This window comes from Micropterus salmoides, unplaced genomic scaffold, assembly GCF_014851395.1.
Source record: "Micropterus salmoides isolate LMB-PRFRI ecotype aquatic unplaced genomic scaffold, ASM1485139v1 Ms_hic_scaffold_15, whole genome shotgun sequence".
In the NCBI taxonomy this organism is placed as follows: domain Eukaryota; kingdom Metazoa; phylum Chordata; class Actinopteri; order Centrarchiformes; family Centrarchidae; genus Micropterus; species Micropterus salmoides.
In genome coordinates, this window is record NW_024040596.1 from 513,949 (window position 1) to 535,278 (window position 21,330).

At 47.1% G+C, this 21,330-nt stretch overlaps 1 protein-coding gene across 5 annotated transcripts in view; it reads left to right on the plus strand.

Moving 5' to 3' along the window:
- Positions 1-266: 266 nt before the first annotated feature.
- zeb2a (zinc finger E-box binding homeobox 2a) overlaps positions 267-21,330 on the plus strand; it is a 59,072-nt gene continuing 38,008 nt past the window's right edge. For 2 of the 5 annotated variants that reach the window (XM_038719966.1, XM_038719967.1), the window contains exons 1-2: positions 390-529; positions 1,456-1,589. In XM_038719966.1, the coding sequence (XP_038575894.1) occupies positions 1,517-1,589 (73 nt within the window). In that variant the 5' untranslated portion in view covers positions 390-529; positions 1,456-1,516. Of the gene's footprint in view, positions 530-1,253; positions 1,590-21,330 lie in introns of those variants that run through there. The other 3 variants (XM_038719963.1, XM_038719965.1, XM_038719964.1) reach the window with 2 other exon arrangements.

The following is a 21,330-nucleotide window of genomic DNA, read 5'->3' on the forward strand; positions in this document are numbered from 1 at the left end:
TGCGCATGCTCCAGCTTCTCCTCTGTGGAGAGAAACAGAGCGCGTGCCGCTGCTGCTCAGGGCGGCTTCACCTGCTCAGGTAATCTACCTGTGAGCCAATCAGGTGCTTCCGCGCGGCCGTTTGTTTACTGTGGGCACGAGGGGCCGCGTGGGCGCCGTGACCCGGCACGAGCTGCGGGTTTAAAGTGATCAGAAACAAAGAGTGATCCGGATCAGAGGGGTGATGGTGCACGAGGGGGGGGGGGCACTCCTCAATTATCCCTCCGCGTGAAGATAGGTGGCGCGTGTTGGTAGAGGGTCTCGCGCCTGTTTATGTTGCAGGAACAGGCTCCGGCGGGAGGCTCACAGGACCAGTGCAGACCTGCCCGCCCGGACCGACGCTCCGCTGACGCACCGGGACGCGCCGGGACCGGATCCACGGTCTCCAGATTTATTCAGGGAGCGGGTGCGCGCGCTGCAGCGGCACTTTCTGTCCTTTTCTTCCTCGCTGCTTTTTCTCCTTCAGCGGGAGGAGACGGGAGGCTCTCCGGTAGGTTTCCTCTCTCCTCTCTCCTCTCTCCTCTCTCTCCTTCAGGAGCCAATCAAAGCGCGCCAGTTACCTGCGCTGCTCTACCTGCGCCAGGTGAGGAGAGAGGTGCGCGCTCCCGCTGGCTGCTGCTTCCAGGTGTTGGTGGATGGAGGTGATGGAGCGGGTTCTCCAGAGGTGACGGCGGGAGGAGAGACGCCGGCAGGCCGGGGAGGAGCAGCTCTGCTCCCCGCTCAGACACCGGAGCCTGGCGGAGGACTGACCCGGGCTCAGAGCTCCGGCGGCGGGGCAGCAGGCGGAGAGCAGCCCGGCGTCTCTGCGGGGACAACTCCGATATTAACGCAGATTACATGAGCCTGAAGGCTTCCGTCCGTTCACACGCGCACACACATTACAGAAATATTAAATATAGTGCGCGTCTTTTACTGACCTGCACACACACACTGCAGGCCCGAGCCTTATATAACCGAACACGGACCCACGTCCCGGATTCAGGTTCGATAATCTGAAGAAAATCAACAAGTTTATTGTTTAATGTCACAAAGTGAGTGTGTGTGTTGTTGTTGTGTGTGTGTGTGTGCGTGTGTGTGTGTGTGTGTGCGTGTGTGTGTGTGTGTGTGTTGTGTGTGTGTGTGTGTGTGTTGTGTGTGTTGTGTGTGTGTGTGTGTGTGTGTGTGTGTGTCCGCCCTCCTCCTCCTCCTCCTCCTCCTCTGTCAGACCAGCAGAGTCGCTCCTCTCTCAGAGACCAGGGACGGGGACGCGGGGCGGCGGTGCGCTCGGTGCACGCTCTCCAACAAAACAAACAAACTAAAAAGAGTTTTTATTAAACCGGATTTTATTTTTCCTAAAGTTCCCTGAAGTGCTCAGTAAAGTGTGGTCCGGGTAGAGGATCTGGTTTTGGGATTTACTGTGTGTGTGCTGGTTGTCAGGGAGCGGGGAGGAGCAGCGGAGCCGGATCGAGGAGCCCATGCGGACTGGACTCACTTATCAATGAAGCAGGAGATCATGGCGGAGGGTCCCCGCTGCAAGAGGCGAAAACAGGCCAACCCCCGGAGGAAGAACGGTAAGACAACACGCACACGAACACACCAAGTCCCGCAAACTCTACTGCGAGGTGTCCCCGCCCGTCCGCCCGCCCGCCCGGGCCGGGAGGTGCCCGCCTGCGTGTCCCCGGGACGCGACAAAAGAGTCACAAAAGTTCTTAAACGGGACTTTGTGGAGGTTTTGGGGGCTGAACGTGAGGAGGACTCGGGCCCGGTGTGTGATGGAGCGGGGCCGGGACCCCGTCGGGACCCGCCGGGTGGAGGAGGTCGGAGTCTCAAAGCAGGAAAACCGTTATTTCTCCGCGTGAGAGCTTCGGGTCCGCGCGCCCCACAGACACTCTGCTTCGTCTTCACTTTGTGTCCCGGTTTGTGACTTCTCAGCACCGACAGCCCGCAAAACACGTTTTATTAAAACAAATACATTTGATCTGAAAAAGGCTTTAATTTACCTGTTTTTAATTTTAATTTAACAAACTGACAAATTAACGTGAAACCATAAAAAAAATCTGCTTCATTTTAATTTGTGTAAAATCAGTTTTTTATTTTAGGACTTTTTTATTTTAATTGTTTGTTTCCACCGAGGAAGAGGAGGGTGAAGAAAACCAGCATCCTCTTTTCTTCTTTATGGGGTCACAAACTGACATCTGCTGATTTATTTTCATTTTAATTCACATTTTAATTTGTTATTAAATTAAATCCAGCTCTCGTATTTTCCCTTGTTGCGAACTCCCTTTAAAAACCCCGTGTTTTTGCTCTTTGTGTGGCCCCGAGGCGCCGCAGTCATAGTGAAACCACTTTTATTTCACTTGTTGGAATTTATTATTATCAGCTGTTTGAACACAGACTCACATTTAATTCTTAAGTTCACTGAGCAACAATAAAAGCTGACACTAAAAATAAGTTTGAAGGCCTCATTAACACTCAGCTTTCATGCTGATTTAAAGGCACAATCCGTCATTTAAATGCAAACAAAAGAAGCATTAAAGCAGGACTGAGGCGCGCTCACTCCCACAGTGACTGACACCGAGCGTGGAGTTAAAGCTTCACCTCCCTAAATCCTGCAAAAAATACATTTATATTTGTCTTTTTCCTCCTTCAGATGAAATGTTTAAAAAATGTAATTAAACTGTTTTTATAAATTTTCTCTTAAACTCAGTGAAATCTTTCTCGTTCCTCCGTCGTGAAGTTTTGTGGCGACGTTTCCTCCCGGCGTCGTGGTTTTTCTTCTTCTTGGGACTCGGCTCCGTCTCCTCCTCTCAGGGGTCCCTGGGGGGTTGTTGATGTGGGTGAGAAGGGGGGTCAGATTAGGGCCTGGTGTAACGGGATCTGTGCAGACTGAACAGCCTCCTCCATCTCTGGGTGTCTGTCCGTCACATCCAGCTGTGAGACTGCAGCTGTTTTATCACCAGGGTTTTCATTATTAAATTACCCGTTTACTGCATGAAGTTTGGTGCAGACCTTATTGTCACTTGGTAAAGCCGTGTGTCTCAGACTCTCATAAGGTTTAAAGTTTTTAAAGACTCCAAGTGTTTTAATGTGAAATTATTAAATTACCCGTTTACTGCATGAAGTTTGGTGCTGGTGTTCAGACCTTTTTGTGTCTCAGACGCTCGTTACTTTAAAGTTTCACAGACTCTAAATGTGTCAGCTGGTTCTGTCTCTCTGCCCGGGTTCCTCCCTTATCTGAACGACAGACGCCGTCTCACGCTCTGTAATTATGGTCTGCGTAAAGAAACATAAGAGGAAAAAATGTTTTTATCCTCATAAAGCTTTAAAATCCTGCTTGTGTCTCTGTGATAATAAAGACCAGGACCAGGACGACGGGGGACAGGAGCCGGTTTATTCTCAGGTTTAGAGGCTGGTGGATCAGACTGTCGAGACGTGCAGCAGAGCGGCGTCCCTGCAGCGGTGTCAGGCCGCCTGCTGCACCATTCATGCCACATGTCTCACAGCCGTGTCATTGTCCGCTCGGAGGCCGGCGCTCTGCTGCTGTTTACCGTCTCCGTGCTCACAACATGCTCACACCAGATCCCTGTGCACCACCGCACCACTTTTCACCAGCGCTCAGAAACACAGGTTTCTGTCATTTATGTTACAGAAATAGATGTTTTTAAAAACCCAACAGCTCCCATTTGTTGAGTTAGTTACAGGAGGGGACCAGAACCGCCAGGCTCTCTATTACAGGACGAAGGACGGGTAACACGGGTCCTGGTCCAGACCGCGGCCTGAGACAAATCTTGTTTAAGGGTTTAAAAAGGACCTCTGTTTGATAGAGTGACGGGTAAAGAGAAACGGGGTGGATGTTGCGACATGGTCGCCATTAAAGAGGTTAAAATAATAACTCAGTCTGGTTCTGAAGGCTTTATGAGCGTTTGTTTGGAGATGAAATTGCAACGAGGGCCCAAAGCCAGGCTGCGGCCCCGGAGTCCTGGACCTCACTGCCAGTACAGCATACAAGGACGGGGTGCTGGACTGGAACCGGGGACGTCTGGGCTGCGTGGTCAGGCCGCCGGCTCACAGCGCCATGATTTAATCATTTTAAAGGAATTCCTTGGATGCAGAAAAGAGCGAGGGACGACCCTTTACATCACTGTGACGTCACGTGTCTGTTGGCGTCCAGTTTACGTGGCGGCGATAAAGAAAGGGCGGAGGCCGCATGTGACGGAGGCGTTCAGGGACACGCTGAGGAAAATGTCCTGCAGAAACGAAACAAAAATCAACACGTCAGCGTTTATTTATACGACAGGGGGATTTTTATCAGAGGTTAAATTAATGAAACCACAGCTTCCTCTTCTTCTTTCATCCTCTTAAATTATTAGTTTTATTTTTATCATTATCATTATCATTATTATTATTATTATTATTTTTTATTATTATTATCGTTGTTGTTGTTGTTGTTGTTGTTGTTGTTAATGCGTCAGCAGCTGCGTTGGACTCTTCGTCACTCTGCAGAGTCGACCTGTAGTTTTACTTCTTGAAGCGTCACAAAGACTGAAACCAGAATTAGACCTGACCCCGGTTCAGGTTCTGGTTTAGCTGTGAGACCTGCTGTTTGTCCCCACATCCAGGGGGCCCCCGTTACGTGGGGAAGGAACCGTCTTTACCGCACAAACACAAGCCCCCTCCCTCAGAGTGTCTGATCCAATCGCTGCACCCGGTCGCTCTTATTCTGGCTGACCTGAATGTCTTTCATATCTGCTCCGCCATGTCCCCCCCCCTCAGTAAACACCTCCCTCAGGGCAGAACAAAGAAAAGCAGCTCCTCTCTCCTCCTTCTTAATCACAATTCAGACCCTCTCACCGCCGCCGGGGCCGCTCAGCTCGGCGGCGGCGTCCCAGATGAAAAGAGCTTGAGAAAAAAGATGGAGAAGAGAAAAAAGAAAGAAGTGAGAGGAGGAGGAGGAGGAGGAGGAGGAGTGGAAAGAAAAGAAAGGAGGATGTAAGGTGGAGTGAAGGTGTTGGTGCCCTACATAGACCCCCCCCCGGCTGATGGACAGTTACAGACAGACGGATGGCATTCAGCTGAACAACAGGACAGGCGGACGAGCGAGAGGGCGAGAGACATTCAGAGAGACTTAGAGAGAGAGAGAGACTGGAAACATCTCAGGAACCAGAAACAGACGCTGACGAGATTCAATAAAATCACTTTAATATTTCACCTTTTATTAGAAATAAATTCTTAATTCTGTGAAGCTGTAAATCTTCCAACACAAACTCGTCCTGCAGACTGATTGTTGAAAGAGAGAGAGAGCTTTGAAATTAAAATTAAAATTTAGACATTTGTTTGTTTTCTGCAGCCATTAAAACGACTTTACAAATGAAATAAAGTGTGTTTCAGGTTTTTCTGTTGCACAAACATTAGGTGAAGAAATCCCGAAGGCCGTGCAGCGCTTCAGGTTCCTTCAGGCGTGACTAAATGTTCTCCCCACTGTTCCTTTAAATGTCTCTAGAAATAGATTTTGTAATAAGAAGTGATGTTGAATGTTTGCAGGCTTTAAATCAGCGTGAACACTTAAAGAGAAACACGTTCCTTTAAAGCTGCTCTCTATTAGAAATTAACCTGTAAGTGGTTTAGGAGCTTTTCACTGGAGAACCGATCTCTTCCGGTTCCTTCAGCTGTTTTCTGATTATTATTATTATATTTACAAGTCAGTTAGAAAGAATTCTCTTTCAGCGTTTCAACAAACCAAAGCGTTGCCACCGCGTTGTTCCGTTTTCTGCCTATAGGGGGCCCCTGGTGGCCCCTGGCGCCTCGGGGCCCCTCGCTGCTGCAGCTTTGTGTCGGAGCTCAGCTGCTTCTTGAGGTCAGGAATCAAGTTTAAAATGCAGCATGTGATATGAATTCCTAATTTCTGCTCCCTCCCGTCCCAGAGCTGTGTTATTGTTAAGAAAAGCAGATTATCTTTATTCACCTTCACCCCCCCACCCGTCCTCACCCGTCCTCACCCGTCCTCACCCGTCCCCCCTCCCTCCAGGATTTAGGCAGATTTACTTCACCAAACACCTCTGGTTGGACAGCGGAGGAGGAGCCGGGGCCCCGCTCTGGGAAGAAGGGGCCCTTTGTTCATGAGGTGCAGCAGGCAGAGACACATTATATTAACAACAGGAAGTCTTAATACACCCCCCCACCCCACCCCGCCAAAATAAAACACACAGAGAGACAACAAGACACCACCGTCACATCACGGTCACATGACCTGTTCAAACGCCACTCACAGTTCTCGCTGCTTCATGAGGTCTCGAGATTTGTTTTGACTCTTGAGATTTAGATTTGTTTTGGTATGTCAGATTCTGATGATCCTAAGATGGTTGTAGTTTGTAGACATGTTTGTAGTTTGTGATATTTGTAGTTTCTAGAGATTTTTGTAGTTTGTGATATTTGTAGTTTCTAGAGATGTTTGTAGTTTGAAATGTTTGTAGTTTCTAGAGATGTTTGTATTTTGTGATATTTGTAGTTTCTAGAGATGTTTGTATTTTGAAATGTTTGTAGTTTCTCGAGGTGTTTGTAGTTTGAAGAGATTGTAGTTTCTAGAGGTGTTTGTAGTTTGTGATATTTGTAGTTAGTAAAGATGTTTGTAGTTTTAAATGTTTGTAGTTTCTAGAGGTGTTTGTAGTTTGTGATATTTGTAGTTTGTAGAGATGTTTGTATTTTGAAATGTTTGTAGTTTCTACAGATGTTTGTAGTTTGTAGAGGTGTTTGTAATTTGAAATGTTTCTAAGGATAATTGTAATTTCTAGACATGTTTGTAGTATGAAATGTTTGTAGTTGCTAGAGGTGTTTTGTAGTTTGAAATGTTTGTAGTTTCTAGAGGTGTTTGTAGTTTTTAGAGATAATTGTAGTTTTGAGACATGTTTGTAGTATGAAATGTTTGTAGTTGCTAGAGGTGTTTTGTAGTTTGAAATGTTTGTAGTTTCTAGAGGTGTTTGTAGTTTTTAGAGATAATTGTAGTTTCGAGACATGCTTGTAGTTTGAAATGTTTGTAGTTTCTAGAGGTGTTTGTAGTTTGTGATATTTTGTAGTTTGTAGAGATGTTTGTAGTTTGAAGAAATGTTTGTAGTTTCTAGATGTGTTTGTAGTTTCTAGAGGTGTTTGTAGTTTGTGATATTTGTAGTTTGTGGAGATGTTTGTAGTTTGAAGAGATGTTTGTAGTTTCTAGAGGTGTTTGTAGTTTGAAGAGATGTTTCTAGTTTCTACAAATGTTTCCAGACATGTTTATAGTTTGAAGAGATGTTTGTAGCTTCTAGAGGTGTTTGTAGTTTGAAGAGATGTTTCTAGACATGTTTATAGTTTGAAGAGATGTTTGTAGACATGTTTATAGTTTGAAGAGATGTTTGTAGTTTCTAGAGGTGTTTATAGTTTGAAGAGATGTTTGTAGCTTCTAGAGGTGTTTGTAGTTTGAAGAGATGTTTCTAGACATGTTTATAGATTGAAGAGATGTTTGTAGCTTCTAGAGGTGTTTGTAGTTTGAAGAGATGTTTCTAGACATGTTTATAGATTGAAGAGATGTTTGTAGCTTCTAGAGGTGTTTGTAGTTTGAAGAGATGTTTGTAGTTTCTAGAGGTGTTTGAGTTTGAAGAGATGTTTGTAGACATGGTTGTAGTTTGAAGAGATGTTTGTAGTTTCTAGAGGTGTTTGAGTTTGAAGAGATGTTTGTAGACATGGTTGTAGTTTGAAGAGATGCAGCCTGCAGATGTGGCCGTCAGTAAATCATTAACTTGGTTTGTAAAGCAGAACAAAGACAGCAGCAGATGGAGAAATACAGGCGTAGCTGAACAGGTGGAGGATAAAATCACTATGACTTGTTGACTCGAGCCCCCTCCCCTCCCCTCTTTAAGCTCATGTGCATTAAACCATAACACCACCACCACCTGTCTGACAGCCTCCTCCACCTCCACAGCTTTATTCCTGCTCTGATAACATCTGTCATGGGGGTGGGGGGGGGCACATTACTGAACTTCTTCTTCTTCTCTCACAAAGCTGGTCACTGTGCCGCCCAACAACAAACACTCCTCAGAGCCTCCCACGCCTCCCATGATGCATCAGTGCAGTGGAATGGTGTTGGTGTAAAACTCCTCTGGTGTTTGAATGTTTCAAGGTGACTGACATGCGTGTATTGTCCCCCCCCCACCCCACGGTGCCATGTGCACATTTTCTCCATGAGCGAGCTCAGAGCCGCCCGGTGACATTTTGTCGCCGTTAGCCTAAACAGGCCGGATTCAGCAAGGTCAGAGCCGAGACAAACGGGAGGACGTTCACTGCTGATAACGCTTTTTAAGCACGTTCAGGACGAAACCACAGAAGAAGAAAATAATGTAAACAAAGATAAAGTGATGAGTAGCAGAGGAGTATTTATAAGGTAACATGGAACAACTTAAAATACCTTCAGACTGATGCAGTTTGGAGTTCGTTCATGTCTCAGTGAAAAGAGTTTTTGTGTGGACGCTGTTTTCCCACAATGCAACATTCAGGTCATGTAAATGAGGACGCAGCTGATCATGGCCATTACTAATGACATCTTATTTTACTACTTATTTCTTTTTAGTTTGCAGTTTGTACTATATTTTTAAATAAATCATAATAAATGTTTTATACTTTATATATTTTATAAATATTATTATATATTATTAAATAATAAACCTCAATAATATATTTCCTGTTTATTTTTTACAATTTAAAATACTTTTTTCCTCATGTTATATATAGTTAGTTTTTTTAGTTTTCAGTTTTTGTATTTGCAGTCTGGGTTTGATAAACACGTGCCGGACGTCCACCTGCTCTGTCAACAGTTGGACAGGTGGACAGGTGTACCTGACCGTCATGGCCGGCGTGTTCGAGTCACCGCAGAGCGAGAGACCTGCTTCCGTGTGAAAGCTGCACTTGTTGTCATTGGCCCCGCCCTCACAGGAGCGGTTCATTTGATTGGCCTGAGCTCCTGCGGCAAGGTCACACACATATGGAACAATCAATAACGGATGGCTGGATTAAGGTGTCATGACATCTGTGTGTCCAGACCGCCGGCGTGCGGCTGAGTGACTCAGCCCCCCCCAACGCCCTCATACCTTTGTCCCAAAGCTCCAGGCCCCGCCCACCTCTGTCCGTTCAAAATCAGTTTCAGATCAATCCAGTCAGAGCTCATCTCTCTGCTTTCCCAGCTGTCAGTGAACTGCTCGTGGCAGCAGTGAACAGGTACAGGTGTGTCGTCATCTTGATGTTGCATTAAAGGAGGCTCGGGCATCTGAAAGCTCAGTGAGCTGTAAGCAACAGGAAGTGAATGTGGACACGGTGAACAGGATTGTGGGGGTTTAGTCGCTGACTCGTGATGAACTCTGGGAAAGTTGTGGGTGTTGTAGTTCTTCTCTGACTGTCAGAGTTCACTGACTTCACCTCCCGCGTTCAAAACCTCCTCAGGCCAGATCAGATCAGCAGGGTTTCAGGCCGCCATGAAGGGACGCCACTTCCTGGCCACAGATCTACCAATTAGAGTAATGAGGCTGAGGAGCGGCGCTCGGTGCGACCCGGCAGCCTCGGGGGAAGTCCTGCTGGACTGACCTCTGAGTCTGAGGTATCTGAGATGACACTCCTGTCAAAGCTGCTCGCAGAGTCCGGTCTGAGAGAAACTTCTCCACCTCTGCAGCCTCGGTGAGACCGCATCCTTAAATTTTACCCACAATGCAACACAGAGTGAGGCAGTGATGGAGAGTGGAAGAGATATAAAGAAAGAAGTGGGACTGAATCGTCTTCGTGAGCCTCGAGTACAAAACTAAAATCTATATAAAAACTAGAACACAAAAACATTATTAAAAAAATAATAAAACAAAACATACAAAATTAAAAAGATTAAGATACAAAAATGAAATTAACTCAGAATTATATAAAAGATTTTTAGTAAAAAAGATCTTTTAAATGTGAAAAGTTTGGAAATTGAAATTAATATTTAATAGTTCATGAAGTCAGACTGAACCTTTAAGACAAACAAACATCCTCGTGGTTTTCTGCGTGCAGCTGATGCGTTTTCACGTGGAAGTTAAACTTTTTATCTCACAGACTTCAGGTCAGTGTTTGAACGTACTGAACAAAGCTCGTCCGTCTCAAAGTTAATGAGGAAAGGTGGGGAACCTGTCCGCCTGCTCTGATTGGTTGTTTTCAGGGTGGTGAGTGATGTCATACCTGGAGGCTGATGGACTTTTGTGTCTCTGTCTCTTTGTCCTCACACACAGACAGGTCTGTGAGTGACAGCTGGAGTTTGGAGGTCACGGCTGTCGGCCATCTTTGTTTAGCTAAACGGGCGTGACGGCAGAGTTTTGTTTAACGAGGAGAAAAGAAGGCGTGTCGCCGCCGCTATGCTCATCTTCACCTCACGCTCAAAATATTCACTAAAAGAGCGCCACGAGAAAAGATCCGTCATCAGAAACAGGAACAAAAGTCATCAGTTTAAGCTAGAAAGCAGCAGTGGTGTGTTTACGTGGTGTCTTTGAACTGCTCCTGAGGTCCTCGCTGCCATTGGTGCACCTTCAGATCCACAGCAGCCTTCCCATTGGTCCACTCCCATAATGCATTTCTTTTCATCCTGTCTGGGTTCCCACGGTGGCGGGCCTCGTCAGTCCACCTTGTAGGCGAGCGGCTGTGAGAAGTCTCGTGCGTGGCCTCTGTTTGCTGTGGGATTACCAGGCTTTGGTGTGAGGGGGGGGCGGTTCTGTGTAAAGGTAGCCATGGGGAGGACCCCCTGCAGGACGGGAATGCTGGTCAGGTCAGGGGGGAGGCGGGGGACACTCGGGGACGGGGCAGGTGCCTTTGTGAGTCCTGTCAGCCATCAAAGAAGAGCTGAAAAGGTTAGTCCCCCCAAAACCCCCCAGACCCAGCTCCCCCCAGCCTGCAGCCGGGCCGACCCGCTTCGGTTCCCTTTGTCCACCGTGATTTATTACAGCTGGAGAGACAGATGTTCCGTCTCTGTTATTAAACACGATCAGTTAGATTATTGATTGTTACTGAAGCTCAGAACGTGTAGGTTCTGATGGGCTCGTAGAGAACGTGTTGGTTCTGAGTGTTCTGTGGAGAACATGTTGGTTCTGATGATCCCGTAGAGAACGTGTTGGTTCTGAGTGTTCTGTGGAGAACATGTTGGTTCTGATGGTCCCGTAGAGAACGTGTTGGTTCTGAGTATTCTGTGGAGAACATGTTGGTTCTGATGGTCCTGAAGCAGAGAACGTGTTGGTTCTGAGTGTTCTGTAGAGAATGTGTTAGTTCTGATTGTTCTGTAGAGAATGTGTTGGTTCTGATTGTTCTGTAGAGAACGTGTTGGTTCTGATGGTCCCGTAGAGAACGTGTTGATTCTGAATGTTCTGTGGAGAACATGTTGGTTCTGATGGTCCCGTAGAGAACGTGTTGGTTCTGGGTGTTCTGAAGAAAGTATGTTGGTTCTGATGGTCCCGTAGAAAACGTGTTGGTTCTGAGTGTTCTGAAGAAAGCATGTTGGTTCTGATGGTCCCGTAGAGAACATGTTGGTTCTGAGTGTTCTGTGGAGAACATGTTGGTTCTGATGGTCCTGAAGCTGAGAACGTGTTGGTTCCAATTGTTCTGTGGAGAACAAGTTGGTTTTGATGGTCCTGAAGCTGAGAATGTGTTGGTTCTGAGTGTTCTGTAGAGAATGTGTTGGTTCTGATTGTTCTGTAGAGAATGTGTTGGTTCTGAGTGTTCTGTAGAGAACGTGTTGGTTCTGATGGTCCTGAAGCAGAGAATGTATTGGTTCTGAGTGTTCTGTAGAGAATGTGTTGGTTCTGATGGTCCTGAAGCAGAGAATGTGTTGGTTCTGATTGTTCTGTAGAAAACGTGTTGGTTCTGATGGTCCTGAAGCTGAGAACGTGTTGGTTCCAATTATTCCGTGGAGAACAAGTTGGTTCTGATTGTTCTGTAGAGAACGTGTTGGTTCTGATGGTCCTGAAGCTGAGAATGTGTTGGTTCTGAGTGTTCTGTAGAGAACGTGTTGGTTCTGATGGTCCTGAAGCTGATAATGTGTTGGTTCTGAGTGTTCTGTAGAGAACATGTTGGTTCTGATGGTCCTGAAGCTGAGAATGTGTTGGTTCTGAGTGTTCTGTAGAGAATGTGTTAGTTCTGATTGTTCTGTAGAGAATGTGTTGGTCCTGAGTGTTCTGTAGAGAACGTGTTGGTTCTGATGGTCCCGTAGAGAACGTGTTGGTTCTGAGTGTTCTGTGGAGAACATGTTGGTTCTGATGGTCCCGTAGAGAACGTGTTGGTTCTGGGTGTTCTGAAGAAAGTATGTTGGTTCTGATGGTCCCGTAGAGAACATGTTGGTTCTGAGTGTTCTGTGGAGAACATGTTGGTTCTGATGGTCCTGAAGCTGAGAACGTGTTGGTTCCAATTGTTCTGTGGAGAACAAGTTGGTTCTGATGGTCCTGAAGCTGAGAATGTGTTGGTTCTGAGTGTTCTGTAGAGAATGTGTTAGTTCTGATTGTTCTGTAGAGAATGTGTTGGTCCTGAGTGTTCTGTAGAGAACGTGTTGGTTCTGATGGTCCTGAAGCAGAGAATGTATTGGTTCTGAGTGTTCTGTAGAGAATGTGTTGGTTCTGATGGTCCTGAAGCAGAGAATGTGTTGGTTCTGATTGTTCTGTAGAGAACGTGTTGGTTCTGATGGTCCTGAAGCTGAGAACGTGTTGGTTCCAATTATTCCGTGGAGAACAAGTTGGTTCTGATTGTTCTGTAGAGAACGTGTTGGTTCTGATGGTCCTGAAGCTGAGAATGTGTTGGTTCTGAGTGTTCTGTAGAGAACGTGTTGGTTCTGATGGTCCTGAAGCTGAGAATGTGTTGGTTCTGAGTGTTCTGTAGAGAACGTGTTAGTTCTGATTGTTCTGTAGAGAATGTGTTGGTCCTGAGTGTTCTGTAGAGAACGTGTTGGTTCCAATTGTTCTGTGGAGAACAAGTTGGTTCTGATTGTTCTGTAGAGAACGTGTTGGTTCTGATGGTCCTGAAGCTGAGAATGTGTTGGTTCTGATTGTTCTGTAGACAACGTGATGGTTCTGATGGTCCTGAAGCTGGTAATGTGTTGGTTCTGAGTGTTCTGTAGAGAACGTGTTGGTTCTGATGGTCCTAAAGCAGAGAACGTGTTGGTTCTGAGTGTTCTGTAGAGAACGTGTTGGTTCTGATGGTCCTGAAGCTGAGAATGTGTTGGTTCTGATTGTTCTGTAGAGAACGTGATGGTTCTGATGGTCCTGAAGCAGAGAACGTGTTGGTTCTGAGTGTTCTGTAGAGAACGTGTTGGTTCCGATGGTCCACTTGTTAAGTTTTAATCTAGAGGTGTTGTTTGGACCTCGACCCCGCCGGTTCTCCTGTGTTGGTGGTGTTGGGGGGGGGCAGGTTGCGTCATGGGACCCGAGGTGTCCCCTTTTGTGCGGCCTGTCAAACGTGGTTAACATGCGGCCATTTATCTCCTGAACCCCCCGAGTGCACAATGGTCTGGGTGAGCCGGGCCGACGGCGGGGGGTGTGGGGGGGTGAAGCAGGGGCTTTAGTTGTCCCCCGCCCCTCCTCCCCCGTGGTTGTTGTTTCATTAGCGCCCCGGGCCGCTCCTCGCTGTGGTTCAGGCGTTATCTGACAAGGTGCTTCAGAATGTCGGGCGGCGCTGCCAGACAGATTGGACCTTGTGAATGTGTCGAGCTGAGCGCGCCCAGGAGCCCCCCCCCCCCACAGTAGCAGTTGTACCTGTCAGTAAAGCTCAGCCGAGTCATGTTCTGATCTGTTCCATGCAGCTGAAGTCAGAACTGCTTCCTGATCAATCAGTGAATAATTCATGAAGCGAAATATTTATAATAATTAAAAGCTGATTTCAAACACGAACTACAAACTCGGATGTTTAAACTGTAGAGCCGGTGGGTCAAATCGGTTCTTCAAAACCGTTTCAGAACAACAGTTTGGATTCTCTTGTTTCCTCCAACATGTTTGTTTCTCTATAAAAAGTGATTGACTGTATATTACAGTTCTTCCTCTGGTTCCTAACTCCAGAACAAAATGAGTTCAAATTATTTAAGAGTGAATGCTCTAAATTTCCGTTTTTCAGGAGACTTAAAGTTTGCACAGATCCTGAATCTGTCGCTCTGAGCTGAAGCAGCTGACGTGTCTGTAGATATTAATATAATATAATATTAACATTTGATGAAATCATCGCGCTTCATTGAACAGCTGAAACAACAACGTGTATTTTATATGTTATGTATATTACATTTGCATTTACTCGTGTTTCAGACGCATTTATCCGAGAGAGCGCCACTACAAGCTGTTCAGAGGAAGTATTATATTCATTTATCTGTTCGTGTTGCTGTGAGCTCGTCGGTGACTCTGACAGGGAGATGAACGTGTGAAGAGGAGCTGCCTTCGTCACGTCACCATTTTGAATAGTGTCTCATTGTGTCGGCTAAGACGGCGAGCGCAGGCACACGGCGAGCGCAGGCACACGGCGGCGGCGTGCACTCGGCGGTTTGCAGTGGTTCTAATGTGGCAGATAAAACCCCGGCTTTGATATCGCCTGCTCCAATAAGCCCCTTCAGCCTGGCAGCACCTGCCAGCGGGGAGGTATGCATTCAGCTCCCCCCTAACAGGATTATGCTGCTCTGTAATTGATTCATTTGCAGCGAGGGGAGGTGACAGAGCTTTGGAAATGAGAGTTTAGGTAACAGGCGCCCCAGAATTCAGCCGACTCCATGTGTCAATTTTATTACATCAGTCCAGATGAACTTGAAAGGCCGGCTTTGTGCTCGCTCAAAGGGCCGCGCTGAATGGAGGTCATTGATGTGTGTGCTCACCACGACTTTATGAGTCCGTATCCGTGGTCGTGATGCGTCTCTGATCACTTTTCGGTCAGTGCGAGCGATCGATGTGACACGGATGAAGCATGTTTTCAGTCTGGATCAGTTCACACATGATTGAGGTGCAACAATGAGGATGTGACAGGACAACAGGCGAAACAGGGTCAGTCGATAACGCGCTCTGAAAAGGCCCAAATCCGGTCGGTCGGGGTCGAACATGTAGGTCAGAGGGAGCATATTCATACGTTCCGACAGGACCCTGGACCAGCACGCCTACATGGAATGCAGCCATTTTCAATGTACATCTGAGTTCCCAGGGTTCCCCGTGTCTCAGGTGCTACAGGCTAACGCTGTGGTGGATGAGAACAGGCTCCAGGCTAACACTTTAGCACATGTTAGCAGGGGGGGCGGCAGTAGACTGAAGGTTCCATACTAACCGTTCGGCTAAAACAGATCCGACGGTCTCTTCCTGTCTCTTAAGATGCATTGATGCTGACTCGCCTATTACCCATAAATCTGTGCGCCTGCTGGAGCTCACAAAAAATGGCCAAGATGGCGGACAAACAAGCTGAATATTTCTACAAACATAAGTATTTAAAAAGTTTTTAGGACGTTTTTTGCTTCTATTTTTGAAAAGTTAGCGAGCACTAAACCCTGACTTATCATATCAGCCCGTGACTGTAACCAACCAAGTTTGTTTAGTTTCTGAGACGTCTGTTAACCATTTGCTTTTTCAGTAGCTAGCTAGCTGATGCTAAGGCTAGTGACTGACATCATGAAGAGATGTCACACGTTGAATAAATTTTCATACAGATCTTCACTTGAAAGTTATGCCGTCTGAGGCGCCTGTCTGTTAAGGCGGCGAGGAGCGAGGCGGCGAGCTGTATCAAGAGTGATAACAGGCTACATGCTAACACTCTGCGCTAACAGTTTAGCAGGTGTTATTTGAGTGATAGCTGCGATGTTCTTCATCCTCACACTTTACAATATATTGTTTGTGTTGACAGTGTAGCATGCTACATGCTAACACTCTGTGCTAACAGGCTAGAACATGCTACATTGTGTTTAGTGACTGTATGCTAGCTCCATGCTAACAGTTAGCTAAGAGTTAGAAGGTGGATTCCTCTGTCTTGGTGGAGCTAGCTGTTTCCTGTCTTTGTGCTAAGCTAGGCTAACATCACCTCCCTGCTAGGCTAAACACATCCTGGATTTATGAACCTGATCTCAAGCTTGTGACGGCCTTTACAGACCCAGAGTAGATGGTGGACTGGGAGCAGTCCAGTTCTTGTGCAAACCAGTTCACCTGAAACCCTCCCTCCCTCCTCGGGGTCTCTAATGAGCCTGGGAAAAGAACCCCCCCTCCTCCTCTGGGGCAGAACTAGGTGACCCCGTGGACGCAGCCTGCCCCGGGGTGGTGAGGGGTCGCGGGGCGTCTTCACGTGGTCTCAGGAGCCCCCTTTGTCCTGGTCGTCTGTTAGCTAAAATGTGAAGAAGCTGGAATAAAAGCAGCAGACGTGTTCGTTCCATTGCCGGGCAGAGACGGAGAATAAAGAAGCTGATGAGATGGCTTCCTGTCCCCGTTTCAGTGTCGTCTCGCGGCGGCTTGACGCGCCACAATCCTCTTTGGTCCTGATATCTGGGTTAAATGCAAATTGATCCAAGCGATACCAGACAATAATTACCATCCGACTTATGTATACGTGCAGCAGACCAGAAGAGAATCCAATAAGACCTGGATGTGTCTGCACCGCAGCCCCCATCCAAGTCAGCCCACCGCAGTCATTGTTTCAGCCACAAACAAAGGACGTTCTGTCCTCCAGAGTTTCAACCTTAGAGTGACTGAGACACAGAAACACAGCAGAACTCACTGTGGAACATCTGAGACCTGGTGTTTATTAAAAGTTACAGTTCATGATGACTGGGATCACGAGGGACGCCTCTGTAGCTCGGCTTCAGGAACTGATGGCGGGTTAAAGTTCCTCACGTTCATCAGGCCGAGACTCAAAACCATCCCTGAGTCTGTACGAGTGTGCACGAGTGTGCACGAGTGTGCACGTGTCTGTACGAGTCTGTACGAGTGTGCACGAGTCTGTACGAGTGTGCACGAGTGTGCACGTGTCTGTACGAGTCTGTACGAGTGTGCACGGTCACTGGGGTGTTGTACATGGTCTTGATTTGTGCTGCAAGTGAGACTTATTTTCATCATCAGTTCAGTGTTTATGTTTCACCTGGGGGGTTTTTGGAAGTGTTCCTGGATTCTTTTTGGTTTCAGTAATGTGGGGGAAGTATTTTTTCTCTGAGGTGGATCAATTAATCTGATGATTATTTTCTCAGTTAATTGATTAGTTGTTCGGTCGTGAAAAATGTAGGACTCTTGTTTTCTAAAGACGACGTCCTCAAACGTCTTGTTTTGTCCTCAACCCAGATACATTCAGTGTGCTGTGAGAGGAGCACAGGAACCAGGAAGTGTTCAGCTGAGTCAGAGAACTCGGATGGTTTGTCTTTAACGATGTGATATGAACTATGAGCTCTTACTAGTATGTATTATCAGCTGTAGATCTGTAGTTGATGCTTGTATGTTGTTCCTCAAATGTAAGTCGCTTTGGATAAAAGCGACTGCCAGATGAGTAAATGTAATGTAAAAATGACTCAGAGTAGGTGGTGATTAACTTAATAGTTGGAAACTAATCGATTCATCGCTGCAGCTCTGGTCTTGTTGTTTATATGCACAGGTCTCAGGTCAGATCTGTGGGATCGTCTTCCTGCGTAGACGTGCTGCTGTACTGATGCTTCTGTTCATCATCAATTCAGGACGTCGTTTCTAATCATCAAAGATTCTTGTGATAGATTAAATGAGCTCATCTGAACAAACCCTGAGGACAAAGTAAAGTATTTAAAACTGTTCATCTGCACTAACTCTTCTTCTTCTTCTTCTCTTTTTCCGGTGCGGCGTGCTGCCTCGCCTCGACCCGAAACAACCTTGTCGTGTGAAAAGCAGGTAAGAACCCGACTTGTTAAAAACAGTCACACGTTGAGAGCTTCCTCTTTTCTGTGTCGACACTGAAGTGTCCTTCCCTTTGCTGGCTGCTGAATGTGCTGACTCGCTGTATCTCGGGGTTTTGGTGACCTTGTCACCACACTGCTGGTTCTTCTTCTGTTTCTGAGAACACACCTTCCCGTTATGCCCTCGCACTCTTTTATTCCCTTTTCTTCTTTCACACTTCCCACTTTTCAGACTGCGTTCACCTTCTTCGCCGAAGCTTTGCCTCCTCGTGTCGACTGAGTTTCAGGTTCTGCAGAACTTGTGAGGGTTCTAGGTGTTTGTGGCCTTCGTTCTGCTGCTGTTGGTGGATGAGTGGTTCTTCAGTCCTGGGCTGACGTGCCTCCGTGTTTCATTTCAGTAAAAGTGAGTGTGTCTGTTTGGGGCCGTGATCAGGCTCAGACTGGGGTCTGTTTCCTCTGGTTCAGTCAGTCCTGCAGCTCACAGTGACACTCAGACAATAGAGATCTTCGCTTTGTGTCAACAGCCGCTCTCTTTCCTGTTTCGACACAAAGACGGATGATGACGCTCGCACTCAGCTTCGACACCGGCAGGCCGCCAGCAGGCCGCCGTGCTCAGCTGTCCACATACTTTTGGCCATGTGGTGTTCAGACTGGAAGCCTGAGAATCAGAGTTAACTAGAAAAGAACACGTTCCCTGGAGAACATGTTCCAGCGCTCGCTGCTGAGCGTGTGACGGGCTGAAAGAAGTGATGACTGATGGGAAGTGTTAAAAAGAAGTCTAAGAGTCTCTGAACGTTTGTTCCATAACAAGAATAATAACAATAATGGAGACATAAGGACAAGAATCTGAGAGACACTAAAGACCAGGATCTAAGAACACTGCTGAGTCCAGAGTAAAAACATTCTCGGCTCACAGCTGCCTTTAAAAGGTATCAAACATCTCGGTCTGTGTTCAGGTGAAATAAAACAGCGGGACAGAGGTGGGCAGGCCGGGAGGCCTCGGAGGGCCAGTTCTCTGCAGAAATCTCAACATGTTTTCCTTCCTCTCCGGTTCTATACGGTTCTAATCGTGACCTCTGTGTGGTCTCTGGCTGCTCCATACTGATGAACTACGAGCGTCTCTCTGCCTGTGTGTGATGCAGATTAATGTTTGGACAGATTGCTCGTGTTTCTGCCCTCACAAGAAAAACTGTTGCTGCACTCGAGACAACGACTCAGCTGAAGTGTCATGTTTTCGTCACTAATTAGGAGCTGGTCTCTTGTGTTTGCACTGCGGCCTGAGAGAGAGATCTTTACCAAAAATGCATCATGGACACACGTCTTAGTCTCAAAGTAGACAAGACAACCTTTATCCAGCAATAATAAATAGGAAATGTACCGAGCTTATCGATACTACGGCCTCGCATAATTTAAAAGTTTAGTATGGGTTTCAGTAGCCAGCAGCCCTACACTTCACCTAAACACAGACTGAGAGGCTGGATAACGTCTAAACGCAGCTGAGCTGTTTTTACTCTGCAGTCAGGCGATTCTGAGAAACTTGCACATTTTGGGCCTTTCCTTTAAAATCCATTCAGCTCTGCAGTTTCTCTTCAGCTTGTCTCTCTTCTTCTTCTTCTACTTCCCCTTTTCTCACCTTCTGCAGTTAAAATAGCTGCAGGCGTCTGACTGCTCTGATCTGACTCCGCCCTTTAAATCCAAACTGTGGTCATGTGACAATAAATCCATGTGGAGCTCTGGTCCGACTCCCGCAGGAGGACGAGGATTCATTAAAAAACGCGGCGTCTCTCACATCTCGCTGCACATTTCAGGAGGTTTTCCAGCTGATAATGAGACGTGGTGCGTCGGAGAGAGAAGCCCGGCGTTCCCTCAGGTGCAGCAGATTAAATATTCATCCTCTCCCTGCAAACTTGATCAACATGTTGTTTTTCTGATGATCTGCCGTGTTTCACAGCAGGAAATGAAATGAAGTGCTTTGACTTTGTGAGATTTAAAGCTGCAGTAGCTACATCATGGAGGTAGATGAGGAATGAAAAGGGGTCCAGGTCCAGATCCCTGTGGGACGCCACCAGTAGCAGCTGACACAGACCTGATTTCAGCTGCAGTATAGATCTCACGAGGCTGAAGCATCTGAGCGTGAGAGTGTGCGTCAGCCCGTCCACAGTTCAGAACCCTCTGAGGGTGAACGGCCTCTCAGAGCCTCTTCAGGTTCTTCACAGCAACAAAACCCTCTTCTTCTTCTTCTTCTTGGTCCAATTTAGCGACGCTCACGCTCTCACACTCAGGACGTGAAAGGAAGGAGTCTTGAGAAAATTGCAGCACAGAAGGACTGTGATGGCGTTCAGCCGACGAGCCGCTCGGCTCACACGCTGTAATTAGTCGAGAGGGCGGTGGATAAAAGGCTTTTATTTTGAAGAGCAGGGAGAGTGTGCTGGAGAGGGTTAAAGACGTGGCCTCGGTCTGAGAGAGGCACCCCTCCTCACCCTCCTCACCCTCCACTCGTCTGAATAATAGTAAACATGGGGGAGGTTGGAGGTAATCTGCTGGTAACAGAACAGTTTATTGGCCTTTTTACCTGCAACACATGCTCATGCACAGTGTGTGTGTGTGTGTGTGTGATATCTGATGCAGCGGAAACGACTGATCAAAATAAACATTTATTTATTTTGTTATGGAGGAAAAATCGCTTATTAATTATGGTTGGACTGAAGAATCAGCAGACTGATCAATAACGAGGAATCAATCAGCAGAAGGGTATTTAATTATAAACTGTGGGCTGCGTAACAGGTCACACACTCACTCACAGTAAAACACACTCACAGACCCACCATAGTAGAAGTTTAACAAAAGATGTTTATTTAAAGCAAAATGACCCAAATTCAGACTGGAGCTGAAGTAAAGGTGATAAAGTGTGGGGGTTATGAAGATCAGTGGTTTCTGTCATGTAAGGGCAGGAAAATGTGAGTCCTCAGCCCAAAGTTAGCGGGGCGCTCCGAGTCCTCAGCCCAAAGTTAGCAGGGCGCTCCGAGTCCTCAGCCCAAAGTTAGCAGGGCGCTCCGAGTCCTCAGCCCAAAGTTAGCAGGGCGCTCCAAGTCTTCAGCCCAAAGTTAGCAGGGCGCTCCGAGTCTTCAGCCCAAAGTTAGCAGGGCGCTCCGAGTCCTCAGCCCAAAGTTAGCAAGGCGCTCCGAGTCCTCAGCCCAAAGTTAGCAGGGCGCTCCGAGTCCTAAGCCCAAAGTTAGCGGGGCGCTCCGAGTCCTCAGCCCAAAGTTAGCAGGGCGCTCCGAGTCCTAAGCCCATAGTTAGCGGGGCGCTCCGAGTCCTAAGCCCAAAGTTAGCAGGGCGCTCCGAGTCCTCAGCCCAAAGTTAGCGGGGCGCTCCGAGTCCTCAGCCCAAAGTTAGCAGGGCGCTCCGAGTCCTCAGCCCAAAGTTAGCAGGGCGCTCCGAGACCT